The following is a 12766-nucleotide window of genomic DNA, read 5'->3' as shown; positions in this document are numbered from 1 at the left end:
TGTGACCCTACTGACTATAGTCCAGCAGGCTGCTCTGTCCTTGAGATTGTTCAGGCAAGAATACTGGAGTGAGTTGCCGTTTTCTCCTCCAAGGGATCTTTCCAGCTCAGGGCTCAAACTTGCAACTCTTGCGTGGGCAGGCGGATTCTTTACCTACTAGCACCACTATTGCTAAGGCCAACAGGAAGCCATTAAAGGGTTGTGAACTGGGCTGTTGGCCGGTGCAGGACAGGGAGAAGAATGGGAGATATGACAGGTTTGTTTAGGAAAAACTCAGTCTAGCTGCAAGGTGAATAAACTGGAAGAGTCAACCTGGATACAGGGAGGTCAGTTACAAGGCTGTTGTGTTAGGTGGTTTCTTTGGGGTCCCCACTGACGTTTAAGATGGATTTTGTCTAGGTATCATGAACCAGCTGGCAGGTTGAATTCCACAAAGCTGCAGAGCATGGATTAAGTAATGGGTTTAATATGGGGAAAAAAATTACAGAAAAAGGAAAGCAGAGACCCTCCATCTTCCTGTCATCCCATGGAGAGGCAAGCTGAGGGTCAGAGCGCTGTTTCAGTGCAGAGAGCATATTTACCTCTTTATAGGATGAGTGTGAAAAAGCAGTCTTGTCGATGGAAGAATACACAAGCAAGTGAACAACAGGCAGTTTGGCCTTGGGCTGCCTACAGAATGTTACAATCTCCACTGCTGGGGTGAAGACACCAGTTACATGGGACCCACCAATGGGTGCAGCCCTTCCCCTCCCCTAGGAGAAGGGGGAACCCCCAGTCACAGCTCGCTCATTCACCAGGCAACCTAGAATGAACAGCCAAGGTCACAGTCCAACTGTCCTGCTCATTGCATAGTACGGTCTGCTGCAATAGTCTAGGCAGGAGCTGGCAAACATTGTTTTTTCTGTAAAAAGCCACTTAGAAAATAGTTTAGGCTTTGCAAGCCTCTCTGTCACAACTACTGACCTCTGTTCTTGAAGCATGAAAGCAGTCACAGACACCACGTAAGTGAATGCATGTCTGCCACCCAAAGAAACTGTGTTTACAAAAATAGCAGCCCATATTTGGCCCGTGGGCTGGCATTTGCTGATCCCTGGTCTGGGCTAGAGGTTACAGAAATTTGAATCAGGGAAATGGCAGTGGAAATGAAGTATTTTTGAAATATTTAAAAGATAAAATATATAAGTTGTTGTTGTTCAGTCGCTAAGTCGTGTCCGACTCTTTGCAACCAAAATAATGGGACTTGGAGATAGAAATGGGAAAGGCAAGGGAGAGAAGCATGTCAAGGAGATCATTCACCCCAGAGTACTGAGTAAGAGCCTGTCGTGTGGATGGGCACTCTGTTAGCACTAGGAACACAACCAGTAAACAAAGCAAAGTTTCCTTCCTCACGGCACTAAGATTAAGAGCAGGCGGGCTAAGTGCTTCCATCGTGTCCGACTCTGTGCGACCCCATGGACTGTAGCCCGCCAGGCTCCTCTGTCCATGGGATTCTCCAGGCAAGAATACTGGAGTGGGTTGCCACGCTCTCGTCTAGGGCATCTTCCCAACCCAGGGATGGAACTTGCATCTCTTATGTCTCCTGCATTGGCAGGTGGGTTCTTTGGTGGTGGTAACTGCTAAGGATATTAAAGTAGCCAGTGACAGGAGTGGAATCAGGGGAGGCTTTGTATTGAAGAAATGCTCGGCCATTCTTTTCCATCTGAGATGGTTCTCCTTTTCTACCCATAATTTCTCTGATTTGGCTTGGCTGATTCTTCCGTCTCTTGGGCTCTGCGCTGGTCATATTACTGGTGCTCAGCTGTAACCTCTTCTCACTTGATCCTCTCCCCCTGACAATCCCACTGGCTCCCAGGCTTCAATAACAACCTAAACATCATGGACCTCTCAGTTTAACCTCAGTCCCACATATCCAAGCACCTGCTGAATACCCTCAACCAGCTTGTGCGCAAATCCAGTAAGTAAAGCAAGGAACTCATTTTTTAATTTTTCCTTATCTTCCTCCCAAGTTCCAATGTCATCACAGTAGCTGGCCGTACAAGCCAGGAACCAGGGACACCTGCTGGACTCCTGCTTGCCTGCCTCTCCACACCCATCAATCATTAAGCCCACCTGCTCTTCAGTCTCCATTCCTGTTGTCCTCATCCATATACCAGTGTTAACACTGAGACTCCTGGAATGACCACTTTTAGAACTATTTAATTACTCACATTTTCGAAACCTGTAATGGGTTTTATATGGCAAAGTTTTCCGCCATCCCATCTCCTTGCCACCCAATTCATCTTCTCAGAAAACCAGTTACTCATTTTTAAACACGTATCTTTCCAGGCATATTTTATACAAATATGTGTAATTACATATTCTAGCCCTCTTTCTCCCCACCGAAATTGTAGCATACCATATTCAAGGTATTGTGTTTACATAATTTATCTTTGAGATCTTTCTTTTCAGTACACAGAGCTTTACTGTTCCTATTGTATCGCTGAATAGTATTCCTTTGTATGAATGCAACTATTTAGGCAAAACACTGTTTCCAATCATTTGTTATTATAAACTGTTGTAACAGATAACCTTGTATTCCATTAATTTTGCCAAATAATTTACAAGATAAATTCCTGGAAGTAGCATTGCTAGGTCCAAAAACAATTTTAATAGACATATGGCTTTTTTGTTGGTTTTATTTGTATTAAAGTTACAAAAGCACATAGATTTAAGAATCACATAATTCTACAAAATCTCCACCAAGAATTCTTTTTTTTTTCCCACCAAGAATTCTTTTCTCCCTCTATTCTCTTTTTCTAATTTAAATTTATTTTTAATTGGAGGGTAACTGCCTTACAATGTTGTGGTTTCTGCCATACATCAACATGAATCAGTCCTAAGCACTGCTATGTTCCCTCCCTCTTGAACTTTCCTCCCACCCTACCTACCAAAAATTCTACAAAACAAAAAACCCTAAATTCTCAGAGGCACTTCTTTCTGCCTTTTTCTCCCCCCGCCCCACCCCCAGTATTACCCCATAACTTTAAGTGACCTGGTGCTTGGTGAATGTTCCACTGACTCTCCAAGGGCGTCCTGGGTAGCTCAAATAGTAAAGAATCTGCCTGCAATGCTGAAGACTTGGGTTCGACCCCTGGGTCCGATCTCTGGGTCGGGAATCCCCTGGAGAAGGGCATGGCAACCCACTCCAGTATTCTTGCCTGGAGAATTCCAAGGGCTGAGGAGCCTAGCGGCCGACAGTCCATGGGGGTCGCAGAGTCGGATGCGACTTTCACTTTCACATTGACTTTCCACTACAGAAAAGGACGGTTTAGCTTTCTTTCCTACCCTGTCTTCATTAGACACTGGCATTCAGCCTGCTTGCACATCTTTCCCAAGGGGGCCTTCCTAGAGCCGTTTTTTAAAGGCTCTCGGGCGACAGGTCACAGCAAGCTTCCCTGCATCTCAGCTAGGCTGTGCAGCTCCCCGCCACGTGAAGCCACAGGGCTCCCGGAAGCTAGCCGGGCCGGGGGCGTTCCCTCTCCACGTCCACCCCCTACGCCTTTCCAGCATTCCGGCCTGTATGGCTAGGCCAGAAAAGAGGCGGAACTCCCTGATCTGGAGGCGGTTTCCTCGCCGGATTGAAAAGCGGAGTGCACCGAGTGTCGCGGGAGCAGCACCTTGGTCCCTTGCTCCCGCGACATGGCCTTCAACTTTGGTACTCCGTCTGGCACTTCAGGTACCGCTGCAGCCACCGCGGCTCCCGCGGGTGAGTGACTTCCCCGGACCTTCTCCGGGCGAGGAGGGGAGGTCTTCGGTCCGGCCCTTCGGTCCGAGACTCTTCGGCTTGGGGATCCTGGGGTCTCCTGCCCGCGCGGAGACTTTGGGGGCTTCGGAAAAGGGCGGGCGGCAGCCGAGCGGGCGACGGCGGCTCCTGAGGAGGCCGCGGGAGGGATGGGGGCCCAACCCGGTGCTCGCTCGCGCGCGCGGGGCCCCACAGGCCCCTCTCCTCCTAGGGTGCGTTTCCCGCCATCCGGGAGTCGGGCTCAGAGAGACCCGAGGCGGCTTCTGTCACCCTTTGCCAGAGACCCGTCCTCCCCGCCGCAGCCTCCAGGACTTGCGCGAACTCTTCGCGGGTTTCCCGCTGCGGGATTCGGCGAGGATCCGGCTGGGGAGCCTGAAGCGCTGCCCTGCAGCTCCCTCGGCCCTGGCCCTTTAGCTTCTCGCTGCGGGACTGCAGGCTTCTGCCCCTTCCTCCTGTCCCCGCCTCCTCCTCGGCTTTCTTAACTCAGGTTGGAGCAAAGTCAGGGTTTGTCTTTGTTCACTTCTGTGAAACCTCCTGCAGACTCTTCTAATCCTTATCTTGCTTTCTTTTTCTTCTTTTTTCTTCCCCCTCTCCCCTTTTAAAATTCTGTTTGTTTCTTTGCCTGCACGCCTATCAGGATTTGGTGGGCTTGAGACTGCCAACTCCACCGCCAGTGGGTTTAATTTTGGGGGTTTCGGATTAACTGCTAATCCTGCAGTGAACTTTAATATTGGGAATTTCGGTGTTTCTACCACCTCGGCGACTCCGTTCAATTTTGGTAACAGTCTGGCAAGTGCAGGTAGATATGCGGGTCGTCTGTGTAACGAATGTTGGGAGCTGGAGTCCAAGAATATTTTGTGGTTCCAGAGTTTGAGAAAGAACAGTAACTTGTCTAATAAGAAAAGAAAAATCATTTCCTAACGTCGAAGTATTAAGTTTTGACTCTTAAAAGATTTGGTTTGGGGAAGTCTTGCAAGTTATTATATAATATTCCTTTGTTAAATTTGCATTTGATTGAGTAGATTTGAGTGATTTGAAATTGGAGTGGATTTTTATTTTGAGTGGAATACGTCTTCCAAATTATTAAATATCTCTTTTCAAAATATAAGTTCAACAGTCAGGCCCATTTTCCTGGAATTCTTGGACTCCTGCGGTCATTTTTTTTCCATTTTTCCTGCATCTTTCATTGGAAATTCATTTGATTGTCTTTGTGTTTCCTGAGAGAAACAAATCTTATACGAACAGCAGCAACCTGTCTTGTTTTTTTTAATCTGTATAATAATAATAATGTCTTTCTTTAATAAACTGAGCAGATTAGGATACATTTCTGTAAGATACTGTAATTACAGTAAGAATCCCCAGTTCTTTACTGGATTTTTTGAGAAATGACCAGAGCAGTTTAATTTATCTTCAGATAGCACTGACTTCTAAAATGTAGGCTAGACATCTTTGCACTAAAAAAGATAATTATGAAGATTTTATATCCATATGGATCATTTCAAGCTCATTGAAAATTCTGCAAAACACAAACTATGTGTGTCTATATATATATATATGAAAAAATTTTAAGTAGGTCTCTGTACCTAGCATACAATGACCCTATAGAAAAGTCTTGTTCTTCAGCTGCTCGTATATGAATTTATTGTTCATATTCTCTAACATGCCACTTATGCCCATGCCAATTATATGCATTTGGTAAGCATGATTTATTCCCTAAGACCTATTTGAAAGTCTGGCATTTTGTGCAGTCACTTGTTACTGCAATGTGAATATGACCTTGGCATTTGATTTGAAAACATTTTGAAGAATACTTGAGTATTCCAAAGATTAAACAATCCGTTATCATTAGGGTATATTTAAAGTGGTCACATATCACTGTTTTTGGTATGTTTACTTTTCCTTCTTTGCTTAAAATTGGCACTGGGTAAAACAGAAACATTATTCTGAAATTTGTGTTTCCAAACAAACCCACCCAGCTCGTAACTCAACAATAAATAAACCAGTTGGTATTTGCTTGATTTCGTGTTCATTTGGAGTTGTCACTGTTAAGTTTTGAGTTGTGATAACTGTTTTACCTACTTCTACGTATCTTCATTAACTTAGTCTTCAGCAAAGGATTGGTTGAAATTCTTGTATACTTTTTAAATTTTATATCTTAGCAGATCCATTATTATTAATAAATATTTTTCATGTTATGGAGCATGTTAAGATACCAGTGCTTTTATCGTATAGCCAATTCAGAGTAGTTTTTCTGTAACACTTAGAAGTAATGAAAAAGATTAGGAACAATATTTAGTACTTTAGGTGATTTTTATCAAAATGTTTGCAGTTTGCAGTACCACAGTAGAATCTACAAGTAAATAGAGTATTTGGTTGTGCCTGGATGCAACATGTAGTCTATTCTTGAATAATTTTCCCAGTTAGAATCATGTAATGACTATCAATGGGCTGTGGGTTTTTTTCCTTTTTGTATCTCTTACATTACAATATTAATGAATCTCTGTCTCTTATGCCAGAAATATATGAGACTGAAAGTTAGAATCCCAGAAAGTCTGCAGTGTAACTCAGAGAGGACTAATGGTTCAAACATCTGTTTTAAAAGGCTTTTTTGGCATCTCTTTGGTAATCAGAGACTGACAGTAAGGGGAGAAAAAGCAATTTTATATTGGCTAGCATTCCACTCCACTCGTATGTCAAGTTGCATCGGTAAAGATTAATTTTGTCTTCAGATTTATCTGAAAATGAAATTGTGTATCTGTCAGTTCCCAAACTGTGGTGCAGGGTCTGGTGATGGCTCTGCTCTCCTTTGAGGCCACTACAGCCTTTGATTTTTTTTTTTCCTTATCTCTTCAAGAAGTAACGTTCTTGTTGTATAAAAGTCATTATATTGGGATGTTTAATTTGAAAAGTTGCTTAGTCTTGATGGAGACTAAGTAGAAATGTAAGTTAGAATATAAATTAATTCACCAAAACCAAGGTTGCAAACTGGCAACACAGTCTGCTGATATGATGTTTATCACACTGTCTTAAAAATATTTGAATTAGTTGCAAAAAGTCAGTTGAATTCGGGTTTTAAATGATGTAAATTTCACATTAAAAAATCTAAATTTTTCTGTTTCTCTTGGGGAAAATGAGAACACATATAACACTACTCAACTACCATTCTCCTGTAGCAGTCATCTGCTGGAATTTAGGAACTGCTGCCATTTAGAAAAACTGCCCACATTGATCAGTTCCACCAGTCAGTAAACACCTAGCCTGTTTCATTAATATTAACAGCCTGTGTCTTGTAGACATTTGTTCCTGCTCTAAAAGTACAGTCATTTTAGTATTTGTTACACAAACATTAACCAAATAGGCTTAACATGTTTTCTCAGCCATAACTTAATCACCTCTTTAGTTGAAAGGTATATGTTGCCTTGTGGCAAATACTTACATAATTTAGAAAAGAAATTACCTCGTATGTATTCAAAAATTCTTCATTTCTATTTTATTTATGCTTTTTTAATTAGGTGGGTTTGGAGGATTTGGGACAACGTCTACCACAGCGGGTTCTGCATTCAGCTTTTCTACTCCAGCTAACACAGGCACTACTGGTAAGAAGATATAATGTATCATTTGTAGAAGAAAATGAGCTACAGATCAGCTATCTTTTTTAACTTAAAATTGCTCATTTTTCATTCAAAGGATTCTTTGGCAGTACTCAGAACAAAGGTTTTGGATTTGGGACTGGTTTTGGCACGACAACTGGAACTAGTACTGGCTTAGGTACTGGTCTGGGGACCGGACTTGGATTTGGAGGATTTAATACGCAGCAGCAGCAGCAGCAACAGACGAGTAAGTACAAGAGGTTTTCATTTTCAGATATGAAACCATGACCATATAATATCATTTAGTGCACTGTTCAAAACATTTGAGTAGATACCTTATTTTTTTGGAGGAGTTATAAATATCATATTCCACAGGATTCCAAAAGCTATTTCTCATGTTCAAATATAGTGATAGCACTAGGGGAAAGACAGATTGGCATGATTATGATTATAAGACCTCTGTGTTTAGTGCCATTCTATTAAAGTTTTTGTTGTTGGTAAAAACACATGCATGTAAAGCTGCACAGAAATACAGCTTCACAAATTGTATATAAGATGAATGACCTTTGTAGCCACTGGCCCATGTCAGGAGGTGGACTGCTAACCAGGCACTTCAGAAACCCTCCACATTCTTCTCCTAGTCATTTCCCCATCAAAGGAAATAGTTTTGCCTTTTATGTTGATCACTTCCTTACTTTTCTTTATGGTTTTGTTACTCAAGTGTGTGAACAGTAGTGTTCACTTTCATTTGTCTTAAATCTCTGTAAGTCCCCCTTTTTAGTTTTCTTTTTTATTTTTCAATTTGTTGATGAAATCAGATCATTTATCCTATAGAAGTTGACAGTCAGGACTTTATGATTGCATTCCTTTTGTATAGTTAATATACCTTTGTCCTCTGTATTTCTTGTAAATTGGGTTGGATCTAAGGGGTTATTTATATTGATCACTCAGTTTTTTATTTGTTTGCAAGACTACTTTATAAATAGTGTTGTATTTTTTTTTTTTATCAAGAGGCATATAATATCGGATTGTCTCCATTTTCTGTGATGTTACCAGTGGCCATTGGTGATGATTACCAAGGTCCATTAATTCATTAGGGGTTGCCAAATGGTATTATTCCAACTGTGTGCTTCCTTTTCCATTTATTTGTTGAAATAACTTCTGTAAAGAGAAACTTCTCCTCATCTACTATTTGAATAATTCTTCTCCTTTATTCTTAGCTTTCAAAATAAAGATTTGGTTCCCTATCCTTCTTCAGAGGTAACCTTTTTTTTAAATGTCAGGAACTGAAGTATTTAAATTATTTGATATTTTTCAGTCCATTGCTGTTTTCCATATAGATGTTTAAATTGTTCCATCTTTAGCCAGTGTAAACCTCTTAAGGTTGGTTCCCAAGTCATGTTGGTACACAAGTGTAGAATTAGTCTTTGATAGCTTCCTTACTAGCTGATGTGGCAGTATGTTCCAGGGTTATCCTGTATGTATGTATGTATGTATGCTTATATGCTTAGTCATTTGGCTGTGTCCGACTCTTTGCGACTCCACGGACTGTAGCCCACCAGGCTCCTCTGTCCGTGAAATTCTCCAAGCAAGGATACTGGAGTGGGTAGCCATTACTTTCTCCAGGAAATCTTCCTGACCCAGGGATTGAACCTGGGTCTCCTGCATTGCAGGCAGATTCTTTACAACTGAGCCACCAGGGAAGCCCTTTATCTTGTATGGATTAGTATATTTAATTATCACAAGAACTCTATGAAATAGAACTCTCTATTACCTCCATTTTATAGATGGAGAGAGGTAACTGAGAGAATTGTGCCTTGTCCATATTCTTCTGAGATGTACAGGGAAACAGATTCAGGTTCCTTGGCTTCCTCTGGAATGCTCCTTTTGCTTTTCTGCAGTTTGCTACCTCCTAAAATTACTTCTGTTTCATTTTTCTTAGGTGACTCGATTGATTGGCTAGAATTCACCTACTCAGTCATTGGAAGCTTAGTAACTTATTAAACATGAATTTCAATAATTATTAACCAATAAAATGAAGAAAATAGAATTTTTCATTCTTGTGTTATAAGAAAGTAATATATCTTTCTCATTCTCCTCCTGCAACAATATGAAGTTAGATGGAAATTCAAATAGTTAAGAAAAAGAAAGGAAAAATGAAGGTTTTCCTTTGTTTCTTGACATGAAGTCTCTTCAACTATGTTATTATAGTTACACTTATTTTTCTTTGGAAAAATGGGAGTTTGAATCTGGTGCTGTTCATTTTCAGAATGAAAAGGGTTCATTCTCCTTTAAGTGTGTGTTGTTATGTCAAGACTCTGGGTATATAAGGTATATATACTGGGTTTATAAGGTTGCTCATAATCTCTAGGGAGATAGAATAGCAAACTTTCAATTAGGTTGTCTAATAAACATTCAGTTATAAAAAATAGATGTGTGAAAGCACTAAAATACATACAAAGTGCTTTGGAATGTAGAGGAAAAGTCGAATCTTAAGGGACTTAGATGGTTGGATAAAGTCAGAAAAGGATATTCTAGGCAGAGCGACTAACACGACAAAGGCATGAAAGCCTGGCACAGTGTGGTGAATTTGGGGCCTGCTGTTGTAAGGAGTTTGAGTTTACTCCACAAAGATTGTGAAGCTTTTGCATCATTTTTAAAAACTCCTATTTGTATGAGGCACTTGCTGTCTGATATACCTAATCTCGGTTATCTGCTGACTTCCTGGACAGGACCTCTTATTCATTGAACACTTTGGCAGTTGGTTCTGAGTTTTGGTGCATGGCTCAGTCAGTAAAGCATCTGCCTGCAGTCCAGGAGATCTGGGTTCAATTCCTGGATCGGGAAGTTCCCCTGGAGAAGGAAACGGCAACCCACTCCACTATTCTTGCCTGGAGAATCCCATGGACCAAGGAGTCTGGCAGGCTATAATTTATGGCATCGCAAGAGTTGGATACGATTTAGCGCTATCTTCTTCTGAGTTGTGCTTTTTGACTTGTGCTGTCAATCTGAGTTATTTTAGCATTCACATACCTATGTACGCAGACAGTCATGCCATCTACCTTTTATTCCGAAGACCTTCATTTCACTTTAGCCACAAATCTTACCTTGGACTTTGGCAACATCTGCCTGCTGCTGCTAAGTCGCTTCAGTTGTGTCTGACTCTGTGCAACCCCATAGACGGCAGCCCACCAGGCTCCGCCATCCCTGGGATTCTCCAGGCAAGAACACTGGAGTGGGTTGCCATTTCCTTCTCCGATGTGTGAAAGTGAAGTCGCTCAGTCGTGTCCGACTCGTAGCGACCCCATGGACTGCAGCCTACCAGGCTTCTCCGTCCATGGGATTTTTCAGACAAGAGTACTGGAGTGGGGTGCCTTTGCCTTCTTTGTTGGCAACATCTGAAACTGTTCTAATTCCATAATTCACTAATGTAAACATTCCACAACCTTTGCTTTTTAAGCCTACCTTTTCAACTACTTTCAACATAGCTGTTCTTAGACCTTGTTTTGATTTTTAGACCACTGACACTTTCTACACTTCAATCAGCTCCTTCACTGTTCTTTCTAACTAGCGTAAGAGTCCTTGTCCTTCCATTTCAGTCACTCTTACCAAGACGCTAAACCTGCTTATCCTTGTATCATGTTTCCCTGAAAGAACAACCTGAAGCCTGTGTAAGCCCGGTATCTATCTAGATACCGCTGGAGAAAATCATACAGTACAGGAGATTGAATAGTACCTCCAGATTCTTAACCACCAACCCAAGTTGGGCCCTCAACATTGCTTGGTAATCCGGTGAAGTTTCTATTCTCCTGCTTTCTATAAGTTATTTTAAGCCTTTATTCTCTTTAAATCTCAAATTTCTCTGTTCTCACTTTTAGCAGATGGCCTTGACCTCTACTTCAAAGAGAAAATAGAAGCCCTCATTGTAATTCCTTCAGCTGCCCATTGCCAAACCTAGTTTATCTATCTCCCTCTGTATCCATTCTTTTCTCTTTTCGCCTGTGCTTTGGATCTCATATCCTCCCACCTTCTGGGGCCGCATGTGCTGTGGATTATTTTTCCCAGCAACCCATTGCCCCATTCCACCTTTTACTCCCCACCAAAAAAAGTCTTCAGCTTCTCTATCCAAGGATTATTCTCATCCACATTTAAATAGTCTGCAATTTCTTTTTTCTTTAAACAGTGAAAACAAAACAACTTTTATTTCACATCTTTCTTCGGCTGTTGCTGCCTATCACTCTCTTCTGCCCTTCATAATCTACTTGGAACAGATGTGAAAGAATGGGATCCCCTGCTGCTATCTTCAGTTACCTCTTAGACTACACTGGTTTCTAAATTTTTTCTTTACCCAATCAAGTGTGTGTAAGTTGATCAGTTGTGTCTGACTCTTTGCAGCCTCCTGGACTGTAACCCACCAGGTTCCTCTGTCCATGGAACTCTTCAGGCAATAATACTGGAGTGGGTATTATATCCCCTTCTCCAGGGGATCTTCCTGACCCAGGGATCGAACCCTGGTCTCCCACATTGCAGGCAGATTCTTTGCCATCTGAGCCATCAGGGAAGCCAAATCAAGTAATTAAGGTCATTAATCTCTCAAATCCACTGAACGTCCACTGTTCTTGAACTGTGAAAAAGTCTAACATATAAAAATAGAATAGTAAAATGACCCCATAGTCTACCAAATAGATTGAACAAAAATCAGAATCTACCACATTTGCTCTCTCTCCTCCTTCCTCGTCTGTTGTTTTTTTTTTTTTAATTGCTGAAGTACTTTAAAGCAAACCTCAAACATATCATTTCACTCTTATTTTACTGCTTTACTGTACTTTTCTCTTTAAAACCATGGAGTCATTCCAACTCACAGCTCCTTGGTATCATCTAATACCCGGCCTTAATCAGATTCCCCATATGTCTCAGTAAAGTTTTCCTCAATTGGCTTGTTCAAATCATGATCCAAACAGAGCCACACATTTACTTTCTTGTTATGTCTGCTAGTATAGAGAATTCTTTTCAGTATAGATAATTTCTTACTTAAGGTTTCTTTTTTTTTTTTTTAACCTGGCTCGTGAATTGTTGAAGAAATTGAACCAGTTGTGCTGTGAAATATCCCTTATTCTAGATTTCTGTTTCCTTGTAGAATCATTTAACTTTATGCCTCAAATTTCTGGTGAATGAAGTTAGCTTTTAGGTACTTTATTAGACTTAAGTTTGACTTTTTAGCATGAATATTCTGCAGGTGTGCTGTGTGCTTCCTGTTAAGAGGCTGTCTGCTTTAGAGATGCTAAGATTGACCAGTTGGTTCAGGTGGTGAGGCTAACCTATAAAGTTCCCCATCATTCTTTAACCTAATGGTTTCGTTAACTGATGGCTATTGCCTCAATCAGTTACTTTATCA

General features: G+C 41.2%; 1 protein-coding gene across 2 annotated transcripts in view; it reads left to right on the top strand.

The window, feature by feature from the left end:
* The first annotated feature begins 3563 nt into the window (after positions 1–3563).
* NUP54 (nucleoporin 54) overlaps positions 3564–12766 on the top strand; it is a 44990-nt gene continuing 35787 nt past the window's right edge. Inside the window, exons 1-3 of one of the 2 annotated variants that reach the window (XR_006265693.1) lie at positions 3564–3745; positions 7294–7377; positions 7469–7618. Coding sequence is in view for 1 of the 2 variants with exons in the window: in XM_043448381.1 (XP_043304316.1) it covers positions 3679–3745; positions 7294–7377; positions 7469–7618 (301 nt within the window). In the remaining variant the exon portion in view is untranslated. The remainder of the gene's footprint in view (positions 3746–7293; positions 7378–7468; positions 7619–12766) is intronic. The other variant, XM_043448381.1, reaches the window with a different exon arrangement.

Source organism: Cervus canadensis, chromosome 26 (assembly GCF_019320065.1).
Source record: "Cervus canadensis isolate Bull #8, Minnesota chromosome 26, ASM1932006v1, whole genome shotgun sequence".
In the NCBI taxonomy this organism is placed as follows: Eukaryota; Metazoa; Chordata; class Mammalia; order Artiodactyla; family Cervidae; genus Cervus; species Cervus canadensis.
This window is presented reverse-complemented; position numbering and strand designations above follow the sequence as displayed.